This window comes from Ipomoea nil, unplaced genomic scaffold (genome assembly GCF_001879475.1).
Source record: "Ipomoea nil cultivar Tokyo-kokei standard unplaced genomic scaffold, Asagao_1.1 scaffold2791, whole genome shotgun sequence".
Lineage (NCBI taxonomy): Eukaryota > Viridiplantae > Streptophyta > Magnoliopsida > Solanales > Convolvulaceae > Ipomoea > Ipomoea nil.
In genome coordinates, this window is record NW_017619219.1 from 1,525,045 (window position 1) to 1,538,615 (window position 13,571).

General features: G+C 51.2%; 1 protein-coding gene across 1 annotated transcript; it reads left to right on the top strand.

Moving 5' to 3' along the window:
* Positions 1–1,280: 1,280 nt before the first annotated feature.
* On the top strand, positions 1,281–1,655 carry LOC109157613. The gene has a single exon (XM_019305464.1). The coding sequence runs from the start codon at positions 1,281–1,283 to the stop codon at positions 1,653–1,655; it is 375 nt and encodes a 124-aa protein (XP_019161009.1).
* Positions 1,656–13,571: the final 11,916 nt, after the last annotated feature.

Sequence of the window (13,571 nt, forward strand, 5' to 3'; positions counted from 1 at the left end):
CGGCGTCCCTCCGGGACTCCGCCGGTAGGCGGTCGGACCCGCCGGAGGATGCCAGTCGGGGTCCAGTGAGTAAGACGCAGCCGAAGGGGAAAGAAGTCAGATCTTAGGCGCCGCGTGGCAGACGGCCACGCGACCCCGGACAACACCCGGTGCATGCTCGCCACGTGTCCGACATGCCGGAGGCCCGGCGCCACCCACTTTTATACCCTATAAATAGCGCATTAAATGCATTGTGAAAGGGACTTTTGGCACGAGACAAGATCAGAGCTTCCCGACCAGACACTGGGGACCCGGGCCTTGTCCACGCCTGTATAAATACACCATCCTGTATTATCGATATCATTTTGGCTCCGTCTGTGGGGATCGAACTGAAAGTCGCCCGGCAAAAGCGAAACCGATCCCTAAAAATGTTCCCTTTCATGGACTTCAACAACGACGCGGAAGCCGAAGAGAGCTCATCGGTTCTCCGCTCACAGATGAATCCACGAGTGGACCTCAATACACCGCCGGGAAGAGGGCTAACCCCAGACCCGGTTAATTTCATCTAACCCGGACTAGCATTCCCAGGCGTGCCGGGACAAATGCCATTCCAGTACCCGATATATCCTGCCGGAATGCTCTATCCCGCTTACCCGTATTGGCAGAGCCCACAGCGATTCTTCAGAACCCAGTATCAGTACCCCCCGGCCCCGGGCGTCTATCAGCCGTACATGCCGATGCCAGTACCAAACATGCCGAACGTGCCCGAACTGGGCCAATCAGTAGCGTCGGCACCGGCGGCGGCACCCGAGCTCCGACGAGCCCAATCCGAGTGACGACCCGCCCGATCAAGACTGGGACCGGGAGGAGCACAAGAGCGGGGGGCTGAAGAAGCCCCTGCGAGAACGAGTGCTTTCGTACGCCTCCAGGCGTTCTTGCATCAGCGGGTCGGAGCCCGACAAGAGGTGGAGGAATCCGTAAACGCCCCAATATCCGGCCATAAGGAGGCATCCGGAGAAGCCAGTAGTTGTCGGTCCAAGAGGCTGGCTCGACGAGCTGCCGACTGAGAGGACCCGCAAAACGAGGCCAAAGGACTGTTGCAACAAGTCCGAGAAGAGTTCAGCAAGTGGAAGCGAGAGCACGGCCACCTATCATCCGAACCTGAAGCGCCCCTATTGCGCAACCCGTTCACGGCTGATATCATGAGCATGCCGTACCCCCATGACTTGCGCATACCGGGAAATAAAGGTTAGGATGGGAAAACCGACCCTGAGGCCCACATCAACTCCTACTACGGAAACATGCTGATGATGGGAGTGACCGACGCTGTGATGTGTCGGGCCTTCTATTCCACCTTGTCAGGAAGGGCGGCCGATTGGTTCAAGACACTAGAACCCGGCTCAATCGCATGTTTCGCAGAGTTAGCGAAGAAATTTGTGCACAAGTTCGCCACATCCAAAGAAGTGCGAAAACACTTCACGTACCTTGAGAAAGCCAAGCAGCTGGAGGGCAAATCTCTGACCGACTTCCTGGTCAAATGGAAAGCCGTGATCGGCGAAGTCGAACCTCTTGACGATCGGACAGCGATCAACGTGCTTCACTCCAATTTGCGAGCAGGGGCCCTATATCAAGAGTTCATTCTGCATCCCCCGACCACCTATGATGAAGCAATCTGACGAATGACCGACTACACCAATGCGGGCGAAGCAAACTTCGCAAAGAGACAACAGGAAGCCGGGGGCAGCCGGAAACCACCGGGCTGGCAGGACGGTGGACGGTCGAACGATAGACCCGGTAGAAGCCGGGGAAGGCTGCCCGACTTCACACCCTTAAACAGGCCGGCAGTCGACGTCCTCCGCTTCGCACAATCTTGCAACATGATCCAGCTTCCGGAACCTCAGTGCGAGGGCCGCGACAAGACGAAGTACTGCGCATACCATCGCAGCAAAGGACACGAGATGGAGGATTGCACCACTCTGAGGCAGGTGATAGAAGAGCTGCTGTGATCGGGCAAGCTCACCGAGTTCACCACCAAAAAAAGAGGAGAAAAAGTCAACCTGGAAGAACCCATTCAAGAAGTCGAACAAGAACAAAAAGGATAAGGACCATGACCGGGATCCCGATTCTCAACAATCGACTGGAAAGCAAGTTATCCATGTCATATTCGGTGGTCCAGAGGAAAACCCTGGCCCCCAGGAAAGATTTCCGATCGGGCTGATAGGGTCAGAGCCTAGTGATAAAAGGCAAAAGTTGGAACCAATCACGTTTACCCCGAGCGACATGCCCGAGTGGGAGGACTGCAAAACGGAAGCGTTGGTCGTCACAATCGATATCATGGGGACTGACGTCCAACGCGTCATGGTGGATACGGGCAGCAGTGTGAACGTCTTGTACATAGACGTCTTCCAGAAATTAAAGCTAGATCCAAGCGAGCTAACTCCGATCGGGACCCCTTTATCCAGATTCACTGGTGATACCATCCATCCGGAGGGAAAGATAACGTTGCCGGTGGAAATTGGCAACCGACCCCGAACGGTCAAAACCTTGATGGAATTCATTGTCGTCAACCTTCGATGCGTCCACAACGCCATCTTGGGAAGACCGGCGATTGTGTCGATCGGAGGAATCATCTCCATGCCCCACTTGTGTATGAAATTTCCGACCCCCGATAGAGTCGGGGTCGTCCGAGGAGACATCTGATCAGCAAGGAAGTGCTATCAAAAGGCGGTAGACCGAAAAGAAGCCTGGAACTTTCAAGTAAACTCAATCTCCAAAAAGGCAGAGGCCGAAAGGAAAGAACAACCGAAACCGTCGGATGAGGTCGAAGAGATCCCCCTAGAGCCCGGCCGGCCAGACAGGACGATCCGGATTAGTCGAAAGCTCTCCCCAACGATCAAGGAAGCCATCTTGACGATACTACGGTAATTCTCAGATATCTTCGCGTGGGGACCGGAGGACATGCCAGGAATAGACCGAGTAGTGATATGTCACCGGCTGGCTGTCAGCCCGGCAGCACGACCGGTGAAACAGAAGACAAGACACCTTTCTAACGACCATCGGGAATTCGTCAGGAGCGAAGTCAAGACCCTTGCCGAGATCGGACATCTCCGACCGGTCGTCTACCCCGATTGGGTTGCTAACGTTGTCTTAGTGCCCAAACCACCGACGTGGCGAATGTGCATCGAATACACGGACCTGAACAAGGCTTGTCCACTGGACCGGTACCCTCTCCCGAGTATACACCAGATGGTCGATGACACGGCAGGCGCGAACTTCATGAGTTTCATGGACGCATTTAGAGGTTACCATCAAATCTTGATGGCCGAAGAAGACGAAGCTAAGACGTCCTTCGTAACTCCGGTCGGACTCTTCTGTTATCGAGTCATGCCATTCGGACTCCGAAATGCCGGGGCTACGTACCAGAGGATGATCAATGCCTTATTCGAAGGACAGCTCGGGCGAACGATGGAGGCGTATGTGGACGACATGCTCGTGAAAAGTAAAGACCGGACGGATCACGCCCAGGATCTCCGAGCGTGTTTCGAGGTGATGCGCACATACCGGCTGCGATTAAACCCAGCAAAATGCACGTTCGCAGTACAGACCGGGAAGTTCCTGGGATTCATGATGACAAAGAAGGGAATTGAGCCCAACTCAGCTAAAGTGAAGGCTATCTTGGATATGCAACCGCCCACCACCGTCCGAGAAGTTCAACAGCTAACCGGGAGACTGGCTGCCCTCAGCCGATTCTTGTCTAAGCTAGCGGAAAAGGCGTTGCCTTTCTTTAAGACGCTAAAAAAGATCAATGGGTTTACTTGGGACGAGGAATGCCAAGCGGCGTTCAAGGAGTTGAAGGAGTACCTGATGTCCCCGATCGTCCTCTCTAAGCCGGAGCCTGGCAAAGACCTGGACATCTATCTTGCTGCCTCCGACCGAGCCGTAAGTGCCACACTATGCCGCACAGATCCCGACGGCGTACAACGACCGGTCTATTATGTCAGCCACGCTCTCCAAGGCCCGGAACTCAGATACTCCCGTTTAGAAAAGATAGTCCTCGCCCTCTACGCAGCTGTGAAGAAACTCACCCCTTACTTCCAAGGGCGAGTCATCCGTGTGCTAACCGACCAACCAATTGGAGCCGTCCTCCGCACGGCTTCCTCCTCCGGACGCCTTTTCAAATGGGCGATGATGTTAACACAGTTCGTGATTGAATACAGGACCCGCCCGGCCATTAAAGGACAGGCATTGGCGGATTTTGTCGTAGAATGTACTGCTCGTGAGGCCCCGACCGCGGACCAGCCGGCCCAAAACGCCTCATGGTGGGAAGTCGCCACCGATGGATCAAGTGTCGGAAAGGCTCGGGTGGAGGAGTTGTCATCACAAGCCCCGAAGGATTTAAGGTGTATTACGCCCTGATCTACCAGTTTTCTCCCACGAACAACGAGGCGGAGTATGAAGCCTTCGTCGCAGGACTACAATCGCAAGGGATCTCGGAGCAGACTGCGTACGGGCCCAGACGAACTCGTCCCTGGTGGTAGGACAGGTCTTGGGAGACTTCGAAGTCAATGGTGAACGTCTAGGGCGCTACCGAGACTTGGCGATCGAATGACTGACCGCTTTCAGAGCATACGCAGTACAACATGTTCCCCGGCTGGACAACGGCCGACGCGGACATCCTCTCAAAATTGAGTGTAGAAGCACCAGAACACATCTCCCGAGTGGCTCGGGTCCTCGTCATACCATACCCCTCCATCGACCACCAACATGTTATGCCCATCCAACCGGCCGAGGAGAATTGGATAACCGACATAATGGGATACCTAGAGGACGGCCAGCTTCCGGTTGATGAAGCAAGAGCCCGAAAGGCAAAGCTCCGAGCACCGAGGTTCTAGATAAAAGAAGGCCGCCTGTACAGACAGTCATATGGGGGTCCCCTCATGAGATGCTTATCCGATTTTGAGGCAAAACTAGTCATGGACGAGCTACACTCGGGAATATGCTCGTCGCACCAGGGCGGGCGGTTGCTTGCTCGACGAATAATGCTGATTGGATATTACTGGCCATCGATACAGCTCAACTGTGAAAAACTCACCAAGGAATGCAAGACCTGCCAAATATTTGCAAGGATGCCCTGACGACCGGCCACCTTCTATCAACCGGTCAGCACAGCCATCCCCTTCGCACGGTGGGGAGTAGACATCATAGGACCGTTTCCCCCGCTGTCGGGCCGACGGAAGTTTATCATAATCACCATAGACTACTTCTCTAAATGGGTGGAAGCGGAGCCCCTCGCAACGATCACATCACAACAATGTGCCCGGTTCATCTGGCGGAACGTGGTATCGAGGTTCGGAGTACCAGTGCAGATCGTAACGGACAACGGGAGGCAGTTTGAAGGACAACACTTCCAAAACTTCTTGGCGACGATCGGAACCAAGTCTATCCGCTCATCGGTCCCTTACCCCTAAGGGAACGGCTAGGTCGAAAATGCCAACCGAACCATCTTGGAGGGCCTGAAGAAAAAGCTCCACTCAACTGGCCGGTCGTGGGCGGATGAGCTCCCGTTAATCTTGTGGACATACCGCACCACGCCCAGAGAAGCGACTGGCGAAACGCCCTTTGCTTTGGTTTATGGAGCCGAAGCCCACCTGCCGGTCGAAGCTTGGATAGCAACTCCGAGAGAGTGTGAGTATGAAGAAGAAGAAAATGATGCGGCCCGGACCTTAGATCTGGACTGTATTGAAGAAAGAAGGGAGTTGGCGGCCCGGAGAGTCGCCGACTACCAGAAAAGGATCAAAGCAACCCGCGACGTCCGAGTCCGGTCGCGTTACTTTCAAGTCGGCGACTATGTGCTAAGAAGACGCGAAGCTAGCCAACCTCAAGAAGGAGGAAAATTAGCGCAGAACTGGGAAGGCCCGTACGTGGTGTCAGCAGTGGTACGCCCGGGCACCTACAAGCTGGAAACGACCACTGGCCGCTCGATCGACCAGACCTGGAACTCGGAGAATTTAGTGATGTTTCGACAGTAGAATGTAGTAGACAATGTTGTAATTTCCCGTTTTTCTTTTCTCCCCGTCCGTCCCTGTTGTATTTTTATTTTATCTTCGAGACCATCTGAGCTGGCTCGAATGCTTGTAAGGTTGCTACCTGGATGCCCGCAATGAGAATTACTCTTTCGCTAAAGACAACACGTTGTGACCGGAACCGGCTTATGGCCTTCATTGCTCGAACGACCATAATGTCGCTTAAACTTATGGCCTTCGTTGCCCGAACGACCACAATGTCGCTTAAACTTATGGCCTTCGTTGCCCGAACGACCACAATGTCGCTTAAACTTATGGCCTTCGTTGCCCGAACGACCACAATGTCGCTTAAACTTATTGCCTTTTGTTGGCGAGTCCGACTGGCAATTGACCGACCGTCATAGCCGCTCGGACTCGGGGGGCTATACACGCGTTTTTTCGCATTTGCCTCCCTTCCTTTAGTAGTCCGATCGGCAATTGACCGACCGTCACAGCCGCTCGGACTCGGGGGGCTATACACACGTTTTTTCGCGTTTGCCTCCTTTCCTTAGTAGTCCGACCGGCAATCGACCAACCGTCATAGCCGCTCGGACTCGGGGGGCTATACACGCATTTTTCGCGTTTGTCTCCTTTCCTTAGTAGTCCAACCGGCAATTGACCGACCGTCATAGCCGCTCGGACTCGGGGGGCTATACACGCGCTTTTTTCGCATTTGTCTCCCTTCCTTAGTAGTCCGACCAGCAATTGACCGACCGTCATAGCCGCTCGGACTCGGGGGGCTATACACGCGTTTTTTCGCGTTTGCCTCCTTTCCTTAGTAGTCCGACCGGCAATCGACCGACCGTCATAGCCGCTCAGACTCGGGGGGCTATACACGTGTTTTTCGCGTTTACCTCCTTTCCTTAGTAGTCCGACCAGCAATTGACCGACCGTCATAGCCGCTCGGACTCGGGGAGCTATACACCCGTTTTTTCGCGTTTGCCTCCTTTCCTTAGTAGTCCGACCGGCAATTGACCGACCGTCGTGGCCGCTCGGACTCGGGGGGCTATACACGCGTTTTTTCGCGTCTGCCTCCTTTCCTTAGTAGTCCGACCGGCAATTGACCGACCGTCATAGCCGCTCGGACTCGGGGGGCTATACACGTGTTTTTCGCGTTTGCCTCCTTTCCTTGGTAGTCCGACCGGCAATTAACCGACCGTCATAGCCGCTCGGACTCGGGGGGCTACCATAAGGGATCGAAGCATGCAACGTAAAATCATAGGCTTGGAAAGCAAATGAAAATAAAAAACCCGAATGACAACACTTGAATTGAAATGGAGTTGTTAAAAATGGACAAATAAAACGCCCGGCACAACGGGGACTGGGCTCCCGAACAAAGTTTACAACCAAAACATCCCAAACGCCAACTAACGGCGGCCTAATTCGCGGGGTCTTTTCCGGCAGCAGCGGAGGGCTCGCCCGCATCCGTCTCGGTATAAGGCATCGGACCGGGATCAGCGACGCTTTCCGGCAGGTTGGCTAGGATCGTGTCGAGGTCGTCTGGTGAGCTGTCGTAGGCTCCCAAATTAAAACCTTACAAACATAGTGTAACACCCCCTGTTACGACCCCTAAAACCAATTAATCATTTAACCAATTATCCAAAGAAAGAATTAAATTACAATAATTAAATTGGAAAATGCCCACCATAGTCCGTGGGTCCTCTTCTCTAAACCCAACCCCTAGTCCTAAAAGGAATAGAGCTAGCAAGCCTATAGTAATTGGGCCCTAATTAGGACTCTTAGATATATAAATAGGGGACATAAGAGGCACCTAGAACCCCCACCACAATAATCTCTCACCACACAAGAAGTTCCAAGAATTCCCTTAGGAGAAATCAAGAAAGAAGAAAGCTTAAAGAAAGACCCTTCATAGCCAAGGAATTAATTAAGGCTAAGAGGTAACCCATGTCTCAACAAAACCTACTTTCATAGCTATAATTCCCCTCTTAGAATTTCCCCCATATTCTTGTGTGTTGATGATTCGTTATAATGATCTTGATAATTGGTGTTATGATGCCATGGGTGATCTTGATGATAAGAGGTTCTTGATGATTATATGGTGTTCTTGATGTTCTTGATGATTATATGGTGTTCTTAATGTTCTTGATGATTATATGATGTTCTTGATGTTTATATGATATTCCTACCGAATCTTGATATTAGAAGATGAATTGTGTTCTTGTTGATTTAAAAATAATTAGAACCCTAGGTTGTATCGTGGAATTCGTATGGTATTATTCTTGGTATATTGGGTGGGAATTCGTATGTTTGGGTGTTGATTATGTTTAGAAAAGCATGATAGGTTATGTGTCGTATGTTCTTGCTTTTTAATCCGTTAACTGTCTACGTGTTGTTGTCAATTGCGTTTGAAAGTGTCTAAGCATGGTCTCGGGTTCCACAATGGTTCCTGGGGCGTTTTTCTGTGATAAAAGAGTCAGTGGGGGGTAGGTGGGGGTAGGGGACCCGCCACCTACCCGCGGCCAATGTTGGTAACGCCGGCAGTGGGCAGCTGCCCGCCGGGCACCCGCTGCCCGAAAAGCTGCCGCCGGCGGGTGACCCCTCACCCACTGGCTACCCGCTGGATGTTACCCTACCTTGGGATTTTGGCTTCCCCGTTTGATGTTCCCCCGATTCTCGTGGTGTCCCAACGGACTCCGTCTATCGCGCCTGTGTCTAGTTTAATATTTCGGGTACCGTTCGTAGGTTGTATAAGTCTTATATATTGCATGCTAGTTGAATTGGTATCCCGTTGGCCTAGGTGTAAGAAGTATGAACCCCTTAGGATCACTCTTAGTATGTGGATGATCACGCATAGGTTTCGTTATACGATTTCTCCCCCCTCCCAATGTGCTAATGTGGGCTGCATGTGCTTGCTATGTGTTATGTGTGCATGATACCCCAATTCGGTTGCGATCGAATTGGTTACTCCTGAACTGCGGTTCAGAAGCTGGCTGCGGTCAGATTTACACTCTTGGGCTGCGGTCCACCGTTTGGTTGCGATCAAACGTTTCTACATGAGCTGCGGTTCATATTTCCTGGCTGCGGTTAGATGACATACTCTTGGGCTGCGATCCACTGTTTGGTTGCGATCAAACTATGATGAGCTGCGGTTCATCGGTCGGTTGCGATCGACCTCTCCGTGTTGCGATACGGGGCAGGGTGCTGCGGGGCCGTGTCAGAGCTATATGCGCTGACCTTCATGTATGGGCATGCGATTGGTCCTGTGGCGCCAACAAAGAGTGCTATGTGACGAGATATGGATGATTGGATTGTTATGAAAGCGTGACCATAGGATACATACTAGTAACTGTATATGCTTGATTATGACTATTGGCTGTGCCTATCTCTATCTGTCGTGTCTGTTCCCTACACCTGTGAATTGTGCATGCTTGGTTATGACTGTTGGTTGTGATTATCCTTATCTGTCGAGTCTATTCCCTGTTTTGAAAGCTAGAGTCTCTTAGGATATATCTTCATGCTTCGAAATGGTTTTCGTATATCTATGTATATATCTATATGTATTGTATTTCAACGCGTTGGAGTGGGTTACCAGCATCTCTCGCTGAACAGATATATTTGGCTTTCAGGCACAGAAGAGTAAACACTGGAGCGCGCTAGAATCGTGGAACGTAGAAGTAGACAGTCTTCCCTTTCGGCCTGCGTGCCATGCTTATGCTTTTACTTTGTTGAGGATATTAGTTAGTTAGCATGTGCACCTAAGTTCTCTAACTCAGGTGTGGCATAGCACCCTGTACTATTTATATTATGTTTTGGGATTTAATGAGAACTTACCTTTATCATATAAGTTTCAAAAGTTTAAAAATTTCGGGTGTTACAGTTGGTATCAGAGCCTAGGATAAGACTTTTAAGACTAAACTTTAAGACATTAGGCTTGAACTCTAGGTACTTAGGAAGCTTAGGACGCGCGGTGAGATTGTGAAACCTACACATAACCCTCCCCCACTTACTTAAAGAAACCACCCCCCCCCCCCTCCGCTTATCGCATCAAGGTAAAAATGCAAAATAACATCGACCTATGAACACCAGGATGACACCGAAAAGGAGACAAACAGGAACACCGAAACTCCCCACTCGGGAATTCTTGACTCAGAATCTACAACGCCTGGCCCAAATTGTTCAGGCACTGAGTACTGCCATTCCCCAACCTTTACCAACAAACGAGAACTTGGAAATCCACCACCAAGTCTCGGCGCATCAACCACCCACCTTCTCAGGGAACGAAGACCCCACGATCCTCGAGGAGTGGATCGGAACTTTTGACAAGATATTCAGGGCAACCGAATGCCCAGAAAACCACCAAGTCAGAATTGCCTCCTTCTACCTCAGACACGAGGCCGACACCTGGTGGGCTCACGAGAAACCCACATACGAACAAAGCCCCGAATTCAACTGGGAAACCCTAAAAACACGACTGCGAGAACAATTCTATCCCGACCATCTAAAAGCCACCATATACGAAGAGTTCCTCCACCTAAAACAAGGGGCAGCCCCGATCACGGAATACTACCAGCAATTCCGCAGACTGGCTCGCCTCACCCCCGAGCTAGTACCCACCGAGATGATCAAGGTCAAGAAGTTCATAACAGGCCTTGATCCCGAACACCAGAAAGCCCTGGCCACACAAGAACCAAGGACCCTCGGGGAAGCCTATGCCAAGGCATTCCAACTACAACAAGTAACAAACCAACCCCGGGAGACACACCTGGGGTACAAAAGGAAACCTGAGGGGAATCACACAAATCCCACCCGAGGGCCTAAAAACTCCAGGACCGTCTCACCCCCCAAGGTCACAACACCGACTACTCAAGGAAGAATCCTTACCCTAAGCAAAGCCAGGATCGGAGACAGCAACATAGTCTCCGGAACCTTCCCAGTACACGCCACCCCCACCACTATACTATTTGATTCAGGGGCTACCAACTCATTTATAGCAACTGAGTTCGCCACTCAACTCAGCCTTAGCGCCAGCACCAAGGTCCGACTCCAGGTCAAGGTGGCCTCTGGCGAAATCATAAAATGCGACCGCATGTACGAGAACGTAATGATCACCATCCAGGGAGTGGAATTTCCCAGCAACTTAATACAGTTCGGACTGGATGGGGTACAAGTGATCTTAGGCATGGACTGGCTAGGGAAATTCCAAGCACAAATCCTGTGCGGAGAACAAAAAGTGGTCCTGCGGGGACCGAACGGTAAAAGGGTGTCATACTGCGGGACCCGCCAGGATCCGGGGATCAAACTTGTGAACATGATGAAAATGAAGAAGTACCTAAACCAAGGAAGCGAGGACTTCCTATGCTCGGTCGAGAACCTCAACACCAAACCACCCGAACCACAAACCATTCCAGTGGTAAACGAATTCACCGACGTCTTTCCAGTCGAAATCCCCGGGGCACCCCCAGCCAGGGAAGTCGAGTTCACCATAGACCTCGTACCTGGCGCTGCCCCGATCTCTAAACCACCCTACAGGCTAGCACCAAAAGAAATGAAGGAACTGAAAACACAACTCCAGGAATTGCTAGATAAAGGTTACATCCGCCCCAGCACCTCCCCATGGGGAGCACCGGTACTATTCGTTAAAAAGAAATATGGGAGCATGCGTTTATGCATCGACTATAGGGAACTTAACCAAGTCACAATAAAGAACAGGTACCCCCTTCCCCGGATAGATGACTTGTTCGACCAACTTAAGGGGGCAGGGGTGTTCTCGAAAATTGACCTAAGATCCGGATATCACCAAATACATGTGGCCAAATCAGACATTCAGAAAACGGCCTTCCGGACACGTTACGGCCACTATGAATTTACAGTAATGCCCTTCGGACTCACCAATGCACCCGCCATATTAATGGACCGCATGAACCGGGTATTCCGACCCCACCTGGATGACTTCGTCATTGTATTCATTGACGACATCCTAGTCTACTCCCGAAACAAGGAAGAACACGAAAGGCACCTCCTCATAACCTTGCAAACTCTAAGAGAACACCAACTATACGCTAAGTTCTCCAAATGCGAATTCTGGAAAGACAGCGTGGCCTTCCTAGGCCACGTGATAACCAAAGAAGGAATTAAGGTAGACCCCGCCAAGGTCCATGCCGTTAAGGAATGGACCACACCAAGTTCGCTGTCAGAGGTCCGCAGCTTCCTAGGCTTGGCTGGTTACTACAGGAGGTTTGTACCCGACTTTACTAAGATAGCTCAACCTCTCATCAAACTCATGAAAAAGGAGACCCCCTTCCGATGGGAAGACAACTGCATCATGGCCTTTCAGGAATTGAAAGATAAACTAACCACGGCACCCGTACTAGTCATCCCCTCTAGGGTGGAAGGATTTGAGGTCTTCAGTGACGCATCCAAAAAGGGGTTGGGGTGCGTGCTAATGCAAAAAGGCAAAGTAATAGCATACGCATCCAGGCAACTCAAAACCCACAAAGAAAATTACCCCACCCATGACCTCGAGCTAGCCGCTATCGTATTCGCACTGAAAATTTGGAGGCACTACCTATACGGAGTGCAATGCAAGATCTACACAGACCATAAAAAGCCTAAAGTACATCTTCACCCAGAAAGACCTAAACATGAGACAACGAAGGTGGCTAGAACTCATAAAAGACTATGACCTAGACATTCATTACCACGAGGGAAAAGCTAACATTGTGGCAGACGCCTTAAGCAGGAAGGCTAACCACTCCCTCAACGCCACCTGGGTCTTACCCGACCAGCTGTACAAAGACTTCTAGAAGCTGAACTTGGAAATAATAGAGCAAAATTAAACCCACCCCGAGATCCACCTATTCAACACACAAATCATACCCACACTCTTCGGAGAAATCAAAATAGGACAGCAGCAGGATCCGGAACTAGGTAAAATACGCCTCGACCTAACCCAAGGGAAAGAAGGACCCTTCAAAATACACGAAGATGGCAGTCTCCGCTACCAACTTAAAACAACAAATCTTGGAGGAAGGACAAAACGCCCCATACTCGGTGCACCCCGGGGGTGACAAACTTTACCAAGAGGTGAAGAGGTCATTTTGGTGGCCCAACATGAAAAAGGAAGTCGCAGATTTCGTGGCCAAATGCCTGAACTGCCAAAGGGTGAAGGCCGAACGATGCAAACCCAAGGGACTCGTGCAACCCCTTGAGATACCACAAGGAATGTGGGATTCCATATCCATGGACTTCGTCGGAGGATTACCCCCAACAAAAACCGGCAAGGATAAAATTTGGGTCATAGTGGACCGACTAACCAAAACGGCGCGATTCATTGCCATGAAGGAGACATGGACGATGACACAACTAGCCGAAGCCTACCTAGCCCGAGTGGTGTAATACCACGGAATTCCCCGAAACATTGTGTCCGATAGAGACTCCAGGTTCCTCTCACAATTCTGGAAGTCACTGCAATCGGCCTTGGGGACACAACTAAAACTAAGTACGGCATTCCACCCCACCACTGACGGCCAAACCGAGAGAACCATTCAGACTCTCGAAGACATGCTGAGG

What these genes read in the sequence shown, in the direction of transcription:
- LOC109157613 (XM_019305464.1), top strand. Translation starts at nt 1,281, where the DNA reads ATGCTGATGATGGGAGTGACCGACGCTGTGATGTGTCGGGCCTTCTAT.